We start from the raw sequence: 19,776 nt of genomic DNA, 5'->3' as shown, positions 1-19,776 counted from the left end.
TGTCCACAACATAAAAACCTAACCAGAATGTTTAAACAGATGCTTATCAGCCCTGGGAACTGCCATAAAAGCTATTAAGCTGGTGGTTTCTATTGTGGTGGTCTCTACCACCTTGTTAGGAGTCATAGCATTGCTTTGTCCTTATTGAGCAGAGAAAGTGGTGGTGCTGGGGAAGTATAGGTTGCAGGTCTAAGGTGTGGTGTTTGTAGGGGAGGAGATCTGTTGATTTACTGATTATTTACATACACATCTGAGTCCATTGTTCTCCACTTGGAAACCCTTATGATAACCTGGGACTCAGATGGTATAAAAAGCAAATCCAGGCTCTGCTAGACCAGTACCAGTGACAGCCATGGCAAAGCTTATTCTCCTCACAGGTGAGTCTGTAGTCAGAGACAGAGCCTTACTCTTACCTGATTTCTTTTTCTCTCTGGATCTGACAGCTGTGAAGCAGTCTTCACATTATACCTCTGGGCTCTTCCATTCTTCTTCCATCATTTAAAATTTCCAAGAGAATCCTGACATATACAAATCAGTCTCTTATTCTAATCTCAGCTGACTCTAGTAACATTTCTACCTTCATTGATCCCATGGGCATTGTCCTAACAGAAAGGCTTATTTTCTTCCAATGCTTCTCTTATTCTCTAATCCCTTATCAATTGTTTCTTGTTCTGCATTCATCTTCCTGCACCACCTCATTTTAATTGGTATCATTTTTATTTACCTGCTTGAATCCTTGGTCTAGCCTTTCTAGGGATGAAATCAGTAGAACTGAGATAGAGTGATGTGAGTTATCTTTGTTCTACTGTTTTCGGAATTACTTCTTTTTTATCCCCTACTGTCCTCCTGAGTTGCTGATGTATCATAAAAATGTCAGCTAGAAATGCAATCATTTAAAGGGGTTAAGTCAGTAACTTGTTTAGAACCAAGCTATATCCATTGTTTATTAGTTGTTCTAGAGCTGTGATTTACAAACTTTTTATAGTTTCAAAACCTTTTCTAAATGAAACTTCTAGCTCACTTCATAAAACACTCATGTCAGAAGTGCTCTGGTAGAACCAGGGAGAGGCATCTGGAGTCTTGCCTCACAGTTCCTGGTACTTCTCTTCTACTAGAAGAGCTCCTGAAAAGTGGCTGCAAGGAAATGCCAAGGCTTCAGGAGATACTGGATTCACGGCTTTAGAGGATGCCTTGTCTGTGGAAGGATATAACCATCCCGGTTCAGGGAGGTGCAGCACTGATGGATGTGTACTCATTGAGTAGAGTACATTCTGGGTCATTCCAGTAAAAATTCAGTAAAGCTTCCAAAACAGTACCCTGTGAACTCTGCATTTAGTAACATTTATTACTGACATGAAAGGTGGAAGAAGAGAGTGCCATGGCCATTTTTGACTAAGATGAGGGAAGTGTGGATCTATTGGTGCCTTCACTGGAAAACCCACTCTTCAGCATAATCCCTACGTGCCCCTGGGCTGTAACAACCTATGGCAAATAGGATGGCTCCCAAGGCCTCAGAATCAGATTCCACAGGGTATAGACAATTGGTTCAGAGTGCATGTGTTTTCTTTCCCTCTAGGTCCGGCACTTCTGCTGAATGCTCAGCTAGGTAAGTCATGAACTCTGTCTTCTTTCTTTGACACAATCTTTTCCTACCATAAACCACAAATCTCTATAAATTACTCATAATGCAATTGTCTGATTAATGTATTTTTTAAAGTATATCAAGAGATAAGCCATATGAGGGAAAGAGAGCTACTGTCTACTTCACAGATGGGTTTGACACTGAGAGAACCTATTATTTTGGATTGGCTGTCACTGCTAGCCTCTTTAGCGTGACCACTGGGAGTTATAAATTAGTATTCACTGGGTTTCACAGGACTACTGGACATCTTTTCTTAAGTGGTTCTTAGGCTTAAGATCCCCAAATGAATCTGTTGGAGTCAAAAATAACTAACCCCAAGTCAGTGACTAGTTCCCAAGTTAGAATCTTTGAACTCATCTGCAAAAATATTTACATTAAACACCCCCACATAGAGATCAGGCATTGAGGCAAAGGGAGGGAAACAGAGACAGAGCCAAAACTCATAGCACCTTTCAGTGGCACCTAAATCAGGCTATTATTCTCACTTCTTACTGCTCTCAGGTTCTGCTTACCGGCTGACATGTTACTTCACTAACTGGGCCCAGTACCAGCCAGGCCTGGGGTGCTTTAAGCCTGATGACATTGACCCCTGCCCATGTACTCACCTGATCTATGCCTTTGCTGGGATGCAGAACAATGAGATCACCACCATTGAATGGAATGATGTGACTGTCTACCAAGCTTTCAGTGGCCTGAAAAACAAGTAAGAGATGGAAGAGATATCTAATTTGGTATCTCCTGGGTTAGTGCTTCCCAAACATAAATGTGCAAACAAATCACCTGGGATCTTCTTAAAATGAGTTCAGGTTCAGTGAGTCTGAGGTGGGGACCAAGATTCTACATTTCAAACAAGCTCCCCGATGATGCTGATGCTTCTGGTTCAGGAAGCTACACTTTAAGTAGCAAGGATATAGATAACATAGCACATTGCCTGCTCTAGCAGGTATTCAAAATATATCAATTCTATTTCTCCTTTTCCATGTCAATAGCTTTTTTTATGATCCAAGAAACTGCAAGCCATCTTAGCTACTCACATCAGAGAGCAGGAGGCGGAAGATAATGAAGATTAGACGTCACTGAGGCCCCCAAATCAGAAATGTCTGCTGTATTTTAAGAGTTCTATTTGTGTAAAAATGAAACATAACAAAGAAACAATAACCCTGGTATCTTTTAATTTCTGATTTGCTCAGTTTAGCTATTTCTAGGAGAAATAAGGCTACAGGCCATCACTATCATCAGTAATGGTACTATCTTGAATGTAACTACTAGAATATAAGTTATGATAAATAGAGGAAGTAAACTTCTGTGGAGTGGTATTTCTTTAAGTGTGATCCATTGACTATGTATCAGAATCACATGGGGCACCTGATAAAAATGTCAATCCCTCCCACAGTCCAACTGAATCAGAATCTCTAAGAAAGGGGCTATAAGCCCAGAATTTTAATGTTTTCCCACTCTGACCGTTGAACTCCATTCTTATATAAACTGTTTGAGAACCACTATTCCAGAAAAATGGGCATAATTTTAAGCAACTGTTATAGTCATTATCTTGGAGGCTGAGAAAGTAATTATGCTCCAGCAACATTTATCATTTCATCTGATGGAACAGAATATGATTTAATTATGCTTTTAAGTTTTATATATATTATTGCCAATAGATACCTGTTTTTACAAAATCCACTCCCATAATTTGGATTTCCTCGAAGAATTTTGAGTGCATTTATGATAACAACACAATTTTGTTGTTGTTGTTGAAGTCTAATTAACATACAGTATTAGTTTCAGGTGTGCAATATACTAACTAATTCAACAATTCTATACATTACTCAGTGCTCACCATGATAAGTGTACTTTTCCTCTCCTTCACCTATTTCACCTCATCCCCTTACCTACCTCCTCTCTGACAACTACCAGTTTGTTCTCTGTATTTAAGTCTGTTTTGTGTTTGTCTCTTTTTTCTTTGTTTATTAAATTCCACATCTGATTGAAGTCATATGGCATTTGCCTTTCTCTGACTGACTTATTTCACTTAGTATTATCCTAAGTATTGGATAACAACACAATTTTTATAAAGAAAGTCTTCAGTAGTGAAGGAAAATTATCCTACAGAATATCTTATCAAGGCAACATCAAACTATATGACCAGGCCCAATACCAAAGCAATGTTATTTTAAATAGAAGGACTCATGGATTTTGAAATTTCTCTTTTCTATTCTTTGCTTTGTAGGAACAGCCAGCCTAAAACTCTCCTGGCCATTGGAGGCTGGAACTTTGGAACTCCCCATAAGTCCTCTCTGGGAGAGTCTGGTGTTCATCTGCTATTGAAAACAAGTTATGTTCCTTTACACTTCACAATCTAAGACAGGTTATGAAGGATGCACATTAAACAAATAGGCTACTGGAATAAATTACTCTACCAGTACCTCAATATTAAAGTAGAACACAATTTATTTTATATGTTTACATTTAGATGTATATTCTGGGATTCCATTCACAGAGGTTTAGTTACTGAGATTTCAAAACAACCTCTTCTTAAAGTATTTCAAAAGCACAATCCATGTGGAGAGTGCTATAGCACTTCTATTTACCTTCTGGGGGAAGAGAAGAGAAAGTCATGCAAACAAACAAGAAGACTTTGAAGGCATATGAACTTGGGGGGGACTATTTGGAGAGAGAACACAGTGAGCTGGGGTAGCCAGGTTTCAAAGCAACAAGTGCAACCTATGGAAAAAAAATCAGAGTTGGGTGGATAACAAAATAAAGGGAACTCTGAAATACCATGGCTGGCTGAGTACTGATTACAAAGTAATGACAAAAGAAAACTAGAAGCATACTTATATCTGGGTTGTGGGTCCCCAGTGAAGAGCTCTGAGGCAGAAATATAAAAGTTTGATTTTACTAGAAGGTGTTGGGACCACCAAGGCGTTCCCTCACCTTGCCTTCTTTGGGTCTCCCTCAGCTTCATTGCCATGGTTTCCACTCCTGAGAACCGCCAGACTCATTGCCTCAGTCATCAGATTCCTGCACCACTATGAGTTTGATGGGCTCGACTTTGGGAGTACCCTGGCTCTCATGGGAGCTCTCCTCAGGGCAAACATCTCTTCAATGTCCTAGTGCAGGTGAGGAGGGAAGTGGCAATCTCTAACCCAAGAATATTCAAAGCCTATTCTTTCCAAGGAGAATCTGGTGTTTCCCAAGTGCAACTAAACTGAAATTTAGAATTATGGAATCTTCACATCACAAAGATTCTTAGATATCATACCTTCATTCAACAGCATTTCATAAAGGTAACAACAAGAACACATGTGTGCTATGTGCCAGACACAATGCTACTTTATTCTACTATTGTATTTTAAAAATTGTAATTCATTTCACCTGTACATCTATTCTATAATCTAGGTACTATAAGTATCATAATCTTTATTTTACAGAGGAAACTAAGGTTTAAGTAACTTGCTTAATATCACACAACTAGTAGGTGTCATAACTACCCATGCAGTCTGGCTACAGAGCCTACTGCTTCTAGTCATTACACTAGACTTATTATTTACTTATTTGTTGACAGCTGTAGAGATAAGAAAGAACATCTTTAGCCGAAACATGCATCCAGTCATAATTTATAACTTCCAGTCATTGGCTTTAGTTCTGCTCACCAAAATAACAAAGGATAAAACATCTTTTGTAATCTATCATTCAATATTTGCAGACTACTGTAACATCCTGCCTATAATTTCTCTTCTTCCCTAATTCCTTTAACTAGTATCACATGACAATTTTCAGACCCACCCTTCACTGGAACACACTCTGGCACACTCTAATAATACAACTATAAAAACTGAACCCGGTCCTCCAAATGAGATTAAAATCACCCAAAATAAAGGTGCTCATGCTAAATAATGGAAACCCATCACTAGGCTGTAACCACTTCCCTTATTGACGAAATCAGCATTTCATATGATGGGATGTCAGTCTTACAAAGTAATTCATTTACTGGATAAAGGGAAGCAACATGTATACTGCCAAAAGCTGGATACAGGTTACTGCAGCAACTATAAGTTCAGAGTATAGTGATATAAGTGGAGCTCCGCCTGGTCATCTAGGACCTGCGTTCTGGGCATAACCTGGCTACTAACTTGCTGTGGGACTTTGGTGAAATTGTGTAACTTCTATTCATATTATATAGCTATAAAATCGATTGATATCATCAATCCTATCTACTTTACAGAGATATTGAGAAACTAAAGTAAGATAAAATATAGGAAAGCATTTTGAAAAAGAAAAGCATGATACAAACTTACTTGTTTAAGGAACTGAAATCAGATGCATAGATGACCTACTGTACTTGATTATTCTACAGGGGAAGTGCGTGAAGGAGGCCAAGCAGATCAACAAGCCCAGTCTGATGATCACTGCTGCTGTAGCTGCTGGCATCTCCAACATCCAGTCCAGCTATGAAATCCCCCAGCTGGCCCAGTGAGTCATTCACCCTATCCTCAAACTCCTGTAGTTATCACTTTTGCAAGGTAGACTTGTCCTCAGTCTGTCTTGCTATTCAGGGACCTCATTTAGGAGGCTTTGGAAGTGGTAACTTTTGCCTGCATAGGTGTGGGAAATGACTGTCACAAATGTTTTTAAATCCCTTACCCCACCTCAGGTACCTGGACCACATCCACATCATGACCTATGACCTCCATGGCTCCTGGGAGGGCTACACTGGAGAGAACAGCCCCCTGTACAAATACCCGACTGACTGGCAGCAACACCTACCTCAGTGTGATGAGTCCCTGCACACATGCAGATGCAGACCAGAGATGAGGCTGTACACCATATGGAAATTCAGGGACAACACAAATGAAAATTCTGCAAATGTCTCACTTGGATAACTATCCTTCCAATCTCATTAACTATAATTTCACCAAAATGCTTTGAAAAAAATACTATCTGTCATTAACATCATACAATTTGCCTGTTAGAACAGTGGACTAACATAACTAAGCGCTGGGTCATCAGCCTGGTGGAGCCTAACACACTGTCATTGCAGGATTACGTCATGAACTACTGGAAGGACAATGGGACTCCCGCTGAGAAGCTCATCGTTGGAGTCCCCACCTATGGCCACACCTTCACCCTGAGTGACTCCTCCAACACTGGCATTGGCGCCCCCACCTCTGGCGCTGGTCCTGCTGGGCCCTACGCCGGGCAGGCTGGGTTCTGGGCCTACCTTGAGGTAGGTAGATTAGACTATACAGTTCTGTGAATTCCATGCCCTGTGCTGAACAGAATGAAGGCTCATTCTGTCTGCTACTTATCTACTTAAAATACAGCTATCATTCCAAATGCTTTAAGAGTTTAAATTCATTTACCTATTCATTTACCTAATCCAGTATGAAGAGCACTTAGAATGTGCAATATCCCTTCAAGCAACAAACTACATACTTAAGGTCATTTATATTAGCATGTAAGAAAATAAAAGAACTAGATCTCTCAAAGTAATGTGGGCTCCCAAAATCAAGTATTAAGGGTAGGGATAACAGGAATATTTCAAAAGCAACTTGATATTATTTACTTCAAATAACAACCCATAATTAGAAACCAGGAAAATCCCAATTGGAGACATGAAAGAAAAAAAAATCAAAGAGGCAAGTGTTTGTTTTTTCTTTCATGGGAATCTTATTTAAAAGATTTGAATCTCTTGACTTTTTAAAGATCTGTACCTTCCTGAAAAATGGAGCCACTCAGGCATGGGATGCTCCTCAGGATGTGCCCTACACCTATCAGGGCAACGAGTGGGTTGGTTATGATGATGTCAAGAGCTTCGGTCTCAAGGTAAGGTCAGCCTGTCTGACATACTGCGGGCCCAGCCGTGAGTCCAGGGAAGTAAAATGACCTCTGGTGTCCTCTATCCTTAAATAGGCTCGGTGGCTTAAGGATAACAATTTTGGAGGTGCCATGGTCTGGGCCATTGACCTGGATGACTTCACAGGCACTTTCTGCAACCTGGGCAAGTTCCCCCTGATCAACACCCTGAAGAAAGCTCTTGGGCTGCAGTGCAAGTAAGTGAAAACAGAAGGATGCCAGGGGTATACAATTGCTCCTTCTCCCAGTCAAAAGGCAACTCTAACATCTGCCCCCCTCCACTGGCCAGGGAGTCACTTCACATTTCACCTCACTGCTCTTGCCCAGCTGAGACACAGGTGCTCCATTCTTTCCCTACCCTTGAACTTCCAGGTCAGGAATGTCATGCTTTTATGGCAAACCAGGCCTACCTGAGTTTTCCACCTCGGCTAAGTCTTAAAGGTGTGGAAAAGCCCCAAGAAATTTGGCTGACTTTCAATATATAAGCATTTACTTTTCTATGAACACTTCCCTCATGAAAAGTCTCTTTCAGCCCACCTAGAGACTGAACAAGAAACCCTCAGTACTGCTCACATGTTTCTAATCTGTAATTCAGGGGAAATACCACATCCTTAAATTTTTTCCAGATTTTTCTCTCAGAGTTCATTGGCTTGCCACTTATACCCAGATCCTAGGCAAGTATTTTGCACATACTGATGCTCAGTAATTTTTTTTTTTTAATGATTTTGACATCATCAGGGAAGAGAGAACTTTTTAAAATTTAAAAGCAGAGTGGCTTGAAATTATAGCTTTTCCTGAGTATGGAGTTATCTTGTGATCTCCTCACTTGTAGGGATCCAGAGCTAACAGCACTCCACCTCCAGACCTTCTCCTCAGGGCCACTAGTCTCCTCCCCTCTAGGCGAGGGTGGGAGCCTCTTCCAGGTCCATGAGTCTGTTTTGTGCTGTTTCAGGTTGCACCGCCCCTGCTCAGCCCGTGGAACCCATAACTCCTCCTCCCAGGAGCTGAAGTGGGGGCGGAAGTGGGAGCAGGAGCCCAGCTCTGGAAGCAGCTCTGGAGGCAGTTTTGGGGGCAGTGGATTCTGTGCCGGAAAAGCCAACGGCCTCTACCCTGTGGCGAATAACAGAAATGCCTTCTGGCACTGCCTGAATGGAGTCACATACCAGCAGAACTGCCAGGCCAGGCATGTCTTTGACACCAGCTGTGATTGCTGCAACTGGGCATAAACCTGACCTGTCTCCATTCCCGGGTCTCCTTCGCTTAGTACATCTTGCTCCTACCTAGAGTTCTGCAATAAAAGCTGTCAGTCAAAACATGAGCCTTGGGGCGCCTGGGTGGCTCAGTCGGTTAAGCATCTGCCTTTGGCTTAGGTCATGATCCCCGGGTCCTGGGATCGAGTCCCGCATCGGGCTCCCTGCTCAGGGGGAGGCCTGCTTCTCCCTCTCGCACTCCCCCTGCTTGTGTTCCCTCTCTCTCTGTGTCTCTCTCTGTCAAATAAATAAATAAAAAATCTTTTTTTTGAAAATTTTTTTTATTATTATGTTATGTTAATCACCATACACTACATCATTAGTTTTTGATGTAGTGTTCCATGATTCATTGTGCATAACACCCAATGCTCCATGCAGAACGTGCCCTCTTTAATACCCATCACCAGGCTAGCCCGTCCCCCCACCCCCCTCCCCTCTAGAGCCCTCAGTTTGTTTTTCAGAGTCCATTGTCTCTCCTGGTTCATCTCCCCTCCAATTTCCCCCCCTTCATTCTTCCCCTCCTGCTATCTTCTTCTTCTTCTTTTTTTTTTTAACATATAATGTATTATTTGTTTCAGAGGTACAGGTCTGTGATTCAAATAAAAAATCTTTAAGAAAAAAACAACAACAACATGAGCCTTTTTGGGTTAAGTGATTGGGGTGGAAACATTTCTAGATGTGAAAATACAGGCTGCTCAGGGGCAGGGGGTGGCCGAAGAAAAGAGTGTGTGACGAAGTAGGGGAGCCTGGTTGATCTGCATGAAGGTCAGAGGCTGTCAGGAGGAAATGCCTGAATGTTTGGTGCTGGGATGGGATGAGGACATGAAGAAGATAGGTCTGTAGCCTGGAGACTGCCCTCAGGAAAGAGCCAGAGTGATTCCGTGACACTTGGTGGCACAGGCCTGTGCGGCTTGCTCAAAAAGATGAAGCCCAGGGCACTCTGTCCATATCTGCTGAGGTCCCAGAGCTGGCACAGCGCCTCTTAGACCAGGAAACTTTGGGGATGTCTGCCCAGCCTGTGGACCTGCAGTGCTCCTTTATCAGGAGATTGTCCCCTTCTTTGAAGTCATGGCCGTGGTCCCCAGCTGCTGTGCTTATACTGAATCTTCTCCTCCCCTGGCTTGGCTGATTGACTAGGATGGACATCATTAGACTCAAGAAGGCTAATCAAATCACCAAGCCTTGAAATCTGCAACAGGCAACAAGGAGTGGCTGTCATACCCTGAGAGTGGCTTGCCCGGGGATACTTAAACTCAGGAGCTGTAGTGAGAGGCTGTGGAGAAGGGCAGTTGCTCTGGATACAAAGCAAGAAGACCGAAGGGGAGATGCAGTTGAAAGCCGCCACGAGAGACAGAGGACGCTTATGGACAGCTTTCCGCCTTTTAATTCCAGCTCCTTCCTGAGACTCAGATGCCTTTCTGCCTTTGGACTCTGTGAAACACCCCTATACCTCTGCCGTAAATTCCTCTTTGCTGCTTAAGCTGGCTTCAGTTTGTTATTTTTTGCAACTAGAAGAATCCTAATACAATGGCTCCTATTTTTTTTTCTTTTTCTGGAAGGCTTAGTGTATGTCAAACTCTGTTCTAGGTGTTTTACATGTATTTTATTATTTAATTCTCCCAGCCACCCTGTGAGGAAGATAACATTAGTTCCAGAAAACTGCGGCACAGAGGAATTAGGTCACCTGCCCGAGATCACCCAGCTAATAAGTTGCAGAGCCAGATCCCAAGCTAGGCAGGCTGGCTCCAGAGCTCACAGTCCTAACGACTGTACTTCACCACCTCCCTTGATACAGACGTCAGGGTTCACGCTGTAGATGGCCACTTTGTCGATAGTGATAAGGCACAAGCAGCTTTCTGGGTCATGACGACACATTCATGAGCTCACAACACTTGTGGTTATTATGTGCCAGGTAATGTTCTAGGTACTAAAGACATATTGGTAAATAAGATAAAGACTCCACCCCTATGGTGGTTATATTTTGATGGTGAGAGTGTTAGGCAAACAAAGAAATGAAAAAAAGTGTAACAGTGATAGAAAGTGAAAAGGAGACGAATGTACTTTAGTTTGGGCAGTCCAGGAAGGCCTCGGTGGGGGGCAGGGGCCTGGGTGGTGCAGTCGGGTGAGTGTCTGACTCTTGGTTTCGCTCAGGTGGTGGGATCGAACCCTGGGTCAGGTGTGGAGTCTGTTTGAGATCCTCTCTCGCTCTCCCCCTGCCTTTCCCAGCCCCTCTCTCTCTCCCAAATAAATAAATAAATCTTTTAAAAAAAAGAAAAAAGGAAGGCGTCTGTGGGGAGATGAGCCTTGACATTCAAGAAGAGCCAGTCATTTTGAGGTCTGGGAAGAGGGAGTTTTGGGCACAGGTGCAGCAACTACAGAGTCCTTGAGGTGGAAATGCACACGGCACATTAGAAGGAAGAAGACCAGGGCTGCGCTGGGGTAGTGGGCACAGGAAAGAAATAGGCAGGCGTCAGATCACGCAAGGTCTTGAAACATGGTTAGAAGTTTGGATTTTATTGTAAGTGAGCTGTGGAGCCATTGGAAGTTTATAGCAGGGATGGAGAGGTGGTGACATGATCTAAATTCACCATCGAGAAGAGAGGGCTAGAATAGGGTTATAGAACGTGGGAAAATCGCATTCATGATTGTAGCTGATGTATTGAGTTCTGAGCGCTTACATGACATGCCTTGGAGACCAAAAACATAGATATGGGAGTGTCCTCAATAAGCTGGTGAAGGCAAAAGTCAGCAAAATTGGGTATTATTGTTAATGTAATTACATTTCTAACCAAAGAATAAAAAAGCCTAGAGTAAAATAGAGCATAGGAATTTAGGCAGACTTTTTGGAAGGAGTTTCTGTTTAGGTCACTACTATGGCAAATAACACTGAGGAGGGGATGCAGGGAACTGGACTTGGTGAAGGACATGAAAGAGGCCATTGACTCTGAGGAAAAGTATCTTTTTTTTTTTTTTTAAGATTTTATTTATTTATTTGAGAGAGAGAGCATGAGAGAGAGCACAAACAGGTGGGGAGCGGCAGGCAGAGGGAGAAGCAGGCTCTCCACTGAGCAGGGAGCCCGATGCGGGGCTTGATCCCAGGACCCTGGGATCACGACCTGAGCCGAAGGCAGGCGCTTAACCAACTGAGCCAACCAGGTGCCCTGAAGAAAAGCACCTTTGAACAACACAGTGGCCAGCTGCTAGATCAAAGTGGTTTCCAGGACTAATACCTTCTTCCGATGTCACTATTTTCCCATAAAGACTGATTCTGTCACCATTTCTAGAATGCAGAAATTACTGCAGCCTAAAAAAATGGTGTCCCCCATTTTTCCTGCTTCATTTACATATTAATTAGTCAATCAAATGAATGTTTACTGCATACCTACTACATGCAAGAAGAGGACAGGCACAATCCAGCTCTAGATCCATGAAGGTTCTAATGTTACCTCCTTTGACTCTTCTCATTCCCTCCACTTCAACTATGTTAGCCTCTTTTCTGTTTCTCATATAGTCCAGGCCAGTTACTGCCTCAGGGCCTTTGTACAAGCTACAACACTCTCCTCAGGTTTCCATTTGACTTTTGACCTCACGTTCTTCAGGCCCTTCCTCAAAGCCAACTTCTCAGCAAGGCCAATCCTGGCTGCACAACCTTAAATTGAAACCTCCTTGTTCCTTCTGCCCTTCCTGTGCTTCTTTTCTCTTGGTACCTGCCATATCATACATCTTATGTATTTACCATTTTTATTGTCTGCCTCCTTCAGTAGAATTAACCTCTGTGAGGATAAGGATTTTGGTTTACTGCTATGTTCCCATTGTCCAGGGTGCCCGGCATATTACAAGAGTTTAATAAGTACTTGTTGAATAAATAAATCGGTTAGGGCAGGAAGGGAGACAGGAACTAAGAAGGTGAGTATTCAAAGCATGAGACTTTGTACTTTATATTAGACTATCTCCTGCATGGTGAATATTGTCCCCACATTATAGGTGAGGGAATTGAGATCTTGTGAGAAAACCTTGCCCAAAATTATGCTGTCAATAATTAGAACTGATTTTCAAAGAGGGGCCTTTCCGGCTTCCTTCTCACCATAATGCTACCCTTCAGAAAGCAATGTCACAATGACTTGGAGGACTTCAAGGGTGGGGCTGCTGCTTAGCAGCCAGTCTGAGTTACACCCTTCATCTTTATCTGTTCATGAGAGTGGTGACTCATGGAGCCATTGTTGAATGAGGGAAACAGGTCAGTTCAAAGGCCCTCCGATGGGGACATCTGGTACAGAGCTTCTTGGAGATCTTCAAGGTCCAAGCCATCTGATCCACTTGAGTACATGAGTAACAAAATCCTGCCATGGATCACCCAGCCATTTCTTTGGAACTTTGCTAATGGTAATCATGTTCTTAAACTCTAGTACATCTATGAAAACTCATTCCTTCGGTATGGGAGTCTAACTGGAAAGAGAGGGGGTATGCTTAGGATTACATAAAAGCCCTGATCCAGGCAGGGCAGGGGGCAGTGCTCTTCTCATCAAGTCCTGAGCCTTGATAAGAAGTGGCACCCATTTAGATGAAAGGGCAACTTTTTTTTTTTTTTTTGCACAGAGGTACTCTGGGAGTTACCTGTGGTTCTGGGCATGGAGATGGTAGATCAGAAGTGCATTAACTTTTGTTAAATGCCAATTATAGGCTAGTCATTTGCTGTGTAAGATTTGTCTTGTATTATCTCTTAAATTCCCATGGCAGCCCTAAGGAGGTAAGAAATAATTTGTGCCATTTTATAGATGAATCAAGACTAAGTAGCTTCCACAAAGCCATGTAGCTAGTAAATGACACACCAGTACCTGCTGGAAACCAGTTCTGAAAGTCTTCAAAGCCTGTATTCATTCCTCTACCACCAGATGAGAGAGGCTGGTACTTAAGTCTGGAAAGTGGGATTTAGAAAGTCTCTGTTCCTCTCCTTCTTTCACCTTCTGAAGACACATCCATTCTCTAGATCAGAGGTTCTCAGTCTTATCCAGACCCAAGTCCTGCTTTGAGTAAAAAATTATTTTGTAACACCCCTTTTATTATCCTAATTAAATTCATGGATAACATAACCTGCCACGCATAATTTCATAAATAATATAATGCCATAATTGTAAAGGAGAAAAATAATTTCTAATAAAATAATATGCATTTCAATATATAAATGCTCATATGTGATTACTTTATAAGACAATGAAGTAGTCAGGCTCTTGCACCATATAATAAACAATGAATAAGCCTAGAATTAAGAAAGAAGGTTAAATGTTATCTCATACAAGCAGTTAGGAAAATAAAAAAGCAGATTTATAAGTGGATGCCAGGACAAAGACCAGTGTTAAGAAAATTAATAACACTCCAGACTTACTGTTTCCTGATAACAAAAAGAGGTGAATAGCTTTAGTTACAGTAGGGATAATACTCAACTAATTACCAACCAGTGAAGTAAAAAAAGGAAAAGGAGTACGACTATGTTATTTTTGAAAAGAAGTAAATAATGTTAATGTGCTTCCTCTAGGATTGCCAGATTTTTAAAAATAAACTATTTTATTGGTCTATCATGCATACCAAAAAGGGCCCAAATCATAACTGAACAGATTAATGAAATATGCAAGGTGAACTCCTCAGTGTAAGCAGTATACCCAGTCCAAGAAATGGAACACCATTATTGCTCCAAAAGCCCTTCTCATGTCCCCTCTCTTTTACTGCTTCCACCCTCCTTAAAAAGTACCCCCATTCTAACTTCTAACACATAAATTAGTTTGCCTATTTTTGGATTTATGTAAATGTACTCATGCAGTATGTAAATGTTCATGTCTAAATTATTTCATTCAACACTGTGAGATTAAGCTAGATTGTTACATATGCAGGATTTTTTTTCTACTCCTTTGCTATATAGTATTCCTTCATAAGAGTATTGCACAACTTGTTTTTCCATTCTACCATTAATGGGCATTTAGTTGTTCCAGTTTGGGACTGTTTTGATCATGTTGCTTTTAATGTTCTTATACATGCCTTTGTGGTGCACATTTGTATGCATTCCTGCTGAGTACATACCAAGGAGCAGGAATTATTAGGTCATAGGGATGTCTACTTCAGCTTTGGTATAAAAAATTTTGAGGTGAATGTATCAATTTCTATTTACACTAAAAGTGTATTCAAGATTTCCAGCTGCTTCGCATCCTAGCATCACCAAGTGTTATCTGTCTTTATAATTTTAGCCATCTTGTGGGTAGCTCGTTGTGGTTTAAATTTCTAACTCCTTTATGACTACTGAAGTTGAGCACTTTTTATGTTTACTGGTTATTTGGATATTCTTCTTTCTGAGTTCCCCATTCAAGTATTTTACCTATTTTTTATTAAGTTGTTTTGTCTTATTGATCTGTAATAGTTGCTTTATATATCCTAGATCAACACTATCCAATGTCAATATAATGTGAGCAATGTGTTTAATTTTAAATTTCTAATAGCCACATTAAAAAAGTAAAAAGAAACATGTAAAGTTAATTTTGCTACTGTTTTATTTAACCCAATATATCCAAAATATTATCATCTCAACATGTAACCAATACAAAATTAATGCGATATTTTGTACTCTTTCTTTTCATTCTAAGTCTTTAATTTCTGATGTGTATTTTACACTTATACAAATCTCAATTTAAATTAACCACATTTCTGGGCACCTAGGTGGCTCAGTTGGTTAAGCATCTGCCTTCAGCTCAGGTCATGATCCCAGGGTCCTGGGATCAAGCCCCACATTAGGTTCCCTACTTCTCCCTCTGACTACCACTCCCCCTGCTTGTGCTCTCTCTCTCTCTCTCTCTCTGTGTCAAATAAATAAATAAATAATAAATTAATTAACCACATTTCAAGTGCCCAATAGTTAATATGGGTAGTGGCTCATACATTGGATGGACACTGCAGGTCTTGATGCTTTTGTGCTTATGTCTTCCTCCATATCTTGGCTTACTTTCTCACTTTTCTATTGGTATCTTTTTTTAATTATTATTTTAAAACATTTTCAAACCTAAAAAAAAGTTGCAAAGACAGTACAAAGAATTTTCTTACTTATTTACCCCAATTCTTTAATTGTTAAATGTTACTTCTCCCTCTCTCTCTCTCTCTATACACACACACACACACACACACACACACACACACATCCAGTTGACCTTTGAACACATGAGGTTAAGAGTGCTCACTCCCTGCGCGGTCAAAAATCCACCTATAACTTTTGATTCCCCCCAAATTTAATAGTCTACTGTTGATAAGAAGCCCTACAAATAACATAAAGAGCTGATTAACATGTATTTTGTATGTTATACACATTATACACTGTATTCTTACCATAAGGTAAGCTAGAGAAAATAAAATATTAAGAAAATCGTAAGAGAGAATACATTTACAATGCTGTACTGTAAAAAAAAATCTGCATATAAGTGGAACTTTTCATTGTTTCTCATCTGTCTCTTATACTTTTTTCCCTGTATTCTCTGTCCTTTTGCATCTCCAAGCTTCAGGTCTGAATATTTTCTTCCGATTCAATTCCCAGTTCTTTCATTCTTTTTTTCAGCTTTTGTAATCTGCTGTTAAACTCATGCCTTGGGTTCTTACTTTTAGAGATGGCACTTTTTATTTGTACAATTTTTATTTGATTCCTTTTTATGTAGGACATATGACAGTTCACTGTTTGATGGGACAATGTGCTGCAGGGTGTCCAGGCTCCCTGGCCCAGTGATCAGGAGCATCCCCTCAGTAATTTTTAACAAGCAAAAGGCTTCCTCAAGTTTCCAAAATATCCTGTAGGATTCAGTATCACCTTTTTTGGAAACCCTACATTAAATGTGTGACATCATCCCTGCAGACAGTTCTAGGCCAAGGTGTGTGTGGAGGGTAGCATGGAGCAGTCACACCCTATGTCTGCTGCCTCCCACATCTGATAACTCCTAAAGCTATCCAAAACTCAAGAGAAAAACAGGTTGGTGTTAATATCCAGGACAGGTAAAAAGGTAAAGAAGGTAAAGAAGTCAACACACACCATGACCTTTCTTCTTGGGTTAGGATGGGAGTGCTCCTGAGGGGACTGGGTACCATCTTAATAATAACCTCTTGCAACTGCCACCTGCCAAGTGCCAGGGCCTGATTGCTTTCATCCCGTTCTCTCAATCCTGCCGTCACCCACTAAAGAGGAATTATTATTCCCAATTTGGAGATTAGGAAACTGGGACTTAAACCTTTAAGTGACTGCCCAAGATTTTACAACTATTAAGCACTTCTGTGATTCCTCTGCAGTCCCTGCCCCACTCAAGATTTCCAACCCTTTTAAAACCTTGTGCGTGGAGCGCCTGGATGGCTCAGTCTTTAGGTGTTCGGCTGAGGTCATGATCCCAGGGTGCTGGGATTGAGCCCCGCATCGGGCTCCCTGCTCGGTGAGCCTGCTTCTCCCTCTCCCTGCTGCTCCCCCTTGTTGCGTTCTCTCTCTGTGTCTGTCAAATAAAATCTTAAAAAAAAAAAAAGAAAGAAAGAAAAGAAAGGAAAGCCTCGTGCGTGCCACGTTTAGAGGCAGGAGAGGGCACCCTGCAGAAAAATGGGTCTAAGAGGGGCCTAATAGGGAACCGTCTAGGCTAAGCTCCATTTAGTCCCCAATTCCCCTGCTGTAGGCGTTGTCCTGGAGCCCACGCCACCCGCCATCACTGCAGGGGCTGCGTTTTCCTAGGTCCCTGATCCTGGCAGTCCAGATTTCGGGGCATTCTGAACCCAGCGTCCCTCCCTCTTCAGCAGCTCATTCCCAGTGGCCCAGCTTCCAAAGCCCTTCTGCTCAATCCCTCACCCGCGCAGCTGCTGTAGCCGCTGGTCCAGCAAACCCCCCACCTGCACCCAGCCACAAAGTTCGACCTGCTCTCCGCCCGGGACTAAGGGGTGCGGGAGTCCCGCCCCACTGCGCAGGCGCGCGCGGAGCCACACCCCTTGAGTCCCCCTGCGTTCCCTTAGCAACGCGGTACACAAATGCTTGCCTGGCCACCGGCGCGATGTGTTTCGGCAAAGCGGGTGCGCTGGGCTGGGATAGAGGAATCAAGGGTAGAGGGCAGGAGCAAGAGTGGGGAGGCTGGCGGGCGGGGGGTTGCAGTCCGTCCCCTCCACGGGGTTCGGTCTGGTTTTTGTTCTCGACTGGGCCCCAGTCCCGTCTCGACCTACCCACAGCCCACGCGCCCCCAGAGCGCTCACTTGGACCCAGGGGCCTTCCTCATGTGGAGTTTCTCCTCTTTCTTGATCTTCAGAGTTGCTGGTTAACTACCCCTTTGGTACACGTCAACAGAGGAAGCTCTTTCCTCACCACCACCCCCCAAACTTGTTGGGGAACAAGTTTCTTCCTCTCCGAGGAGCGCCCCACAGAGGGCCAGGATGTTACATTGCAGAAGATGTGAGTATACACCTTCCCTTGGGTGGGTCTCAGTTCCCTGACTATCTGCGAATACCCAGGTTCCATGGAAGAAAAGTTCGATGGAATTTGTGATCTTTGGGGTGACAACATGAGAAGGTGCCCTGGTCCTCTGCAGCCAGCTGTCAGATCCAATGTAGGAAATTAAAGGACCCTTGCTCCCCACTTCCAACACCCACCAAACGCAAGCCTTTCTTCATATAGTCCTCTATATTGTCCCCACTCCATTCCCACCTTCAAAAGCCTCCAAACCAATGCCTCCCATTAGTCCAAACTGGGAATGTTGCTGTGCTGCTAGATCAGTTTATGAAATGTCATCAGACTGAGGGTGGGATTACAGCAAATTCAGCTCTGTGGGGCTTACAGGACTGGATTCACTGGAATGCACCAGAATGTCATTTACTCTACCTAGCCAGCCACATTTCTTTGCAGACTGGTACACCTGCCTTGCTTATATAGTTGTTTCTATGGTCTTCACTCGGAGGAGTCAAAAAAGAAAGCAACTTCTACAGAAGATTCAGATAAGAACAATTTGAGTTCACTCTGTTTTGATGACTATAATATTCTCTGTGTATTTTCTTTCTTTCTTTTTTTTTTTAATATACTACCTGAAGGTATATGGATTGGCATACAACCTCTCTAAGATCCCGACCAGTAGAAAAGGATATGCTTTTGGTGCCAGAACAGCTGAGAGGTTTAAGGAAATCAACAAGGTTAGAAATGGCTTGAGTGTGCTTAGATTTTAGTGTGATCCACGTTGCTGCATGTATTTGCCTCGGGAAGCAAAGCGGGGAGATCGGAAAGTTACCAAAAATTGTGCCCTGAAATTCAAGAAAAATATTTAGACAAACGCTATGAAGAAGTCTACCTGAAAAGCTTGGGTGTTAGCATCTCAAATGTGTGTGAGAGCCCCGGGAGCGTGGAAAACAATTCTTCAAAGAAATGGTATCAAGACCGGGCTTCAGGGCTGACACAGCTAACATTAAGTACCAAAGCTTTGTTTCTATTATCTTGCCACTTAAAAAACAAATTGCTACTTTTGAACCCTTTTGTGTGATTGGATTTCAAGTCTAAAAGTCTTCAGTATAGGATCCTAATCTGTTGTTGGGTATTTTTCTGACAGTGGAGCTCAAAGAGAGGGGTACTGGCTCTAAAAAAATCTCTGAGTGGGATGGTGGGGGCAGCAGGTGCAGCAAGTCACCTTGGTCCTTTAACTCCTGCAGATCTCTTTCTACAGCCCCAGCTTATGTGCCTTTAGATAGCTGAACCCCACACTTATCTTGGATTTCTCCCAACTGTAGCCTTATATCTATAGCTGGGGTGGTGAAACTATAGCTGATACAAGAAGAGAAAGAGGATGAGTTTGTTTTCTTTAATTAGAGGCTTTATATGTATATATATATATATATATATATATATATATATCACCCTCTAACATGTTTATCTTTTTCTGACAAACAGGACATGATGCTTTACCCCGGCATGTACCAGGCTGCAAATCTTCAGGAGCAAATACACAAACAAAATTTTGCTCCATTTAATGCCTTGTTGCCTCGATTTAGGACATACTCAAA

General features: G+C 42.2%; 2 protein-coding genes across 2 annotated transcripts; both read left to right on the top strand.

Moving 5' to 3' along the window:
• The first annotated feature begins 352 nt into the window (after window positions 1-352).
• CHIA (chitinase acidic) lies at window positions 353-8,724 on the top strand. The gene is given in 15 exon segments (XM_035020118.1): window positions 353-377; window positions 1,577-1,606; window positions 2,144-2,345; window positions 3,870-3,929; window positions 4,602-4,640; window positions 4,642-4,691; window positions 4,694-4,776; window positions 6,006-6,115; window positions 6,297-6,392; window positions 6,394-6,415; window positions 6,684-6,869; window positions 7,349-7,468; window positions 7,556-7,689; window positions 8,422-8,542; window positions 8,545-8,724. Coding segments are annotated over 15 exon segments (1,458 nt in total).
• A 9,068-nt stretch (window positions 8,725-17,792) lies between these two features.
• On the top strand, window positions 17,793-19,771 carry PIFO (primary cilia formation; the record flags this gene model as incomplete). Its single annotated transcript, XM_035020276.1, has 4 exons — window positions 17,793-17,811; window positions 18,042-18,184; window positions 18,817-18,915; window positions 19,664-19,771. Coding segments are annotated over exons 1-4 (369 nt in total), but the record flags the coding sequence as incomplete, so codon positions are not given.
• Between the last annotated feature and the right edge of the window lie 5 nt (window positions 19,772-19,776).

This window comes from Mirounga leonina, unplaced genomic scaffold, assembly GCF_011800145.1.
Source record: "Mirounga leonina isolate KUSES-001 unplaced genomic scaffold, KU_Mleo_1.0 Mir_173, whole genome shotgun sequence".
Classification (NCBI taxonomy): domain Eukaryota; kingdom Metazoa; phylum Chordata; class Mammalia; order Carnivora; family Phocidae; genus Mirounga; species Mirounga leonina.
The sequence above is the reverse complement of the archived record's forward strand: the minus strand, read 5'-3'. Positions and strand labels throughout refer to the sequence as shown.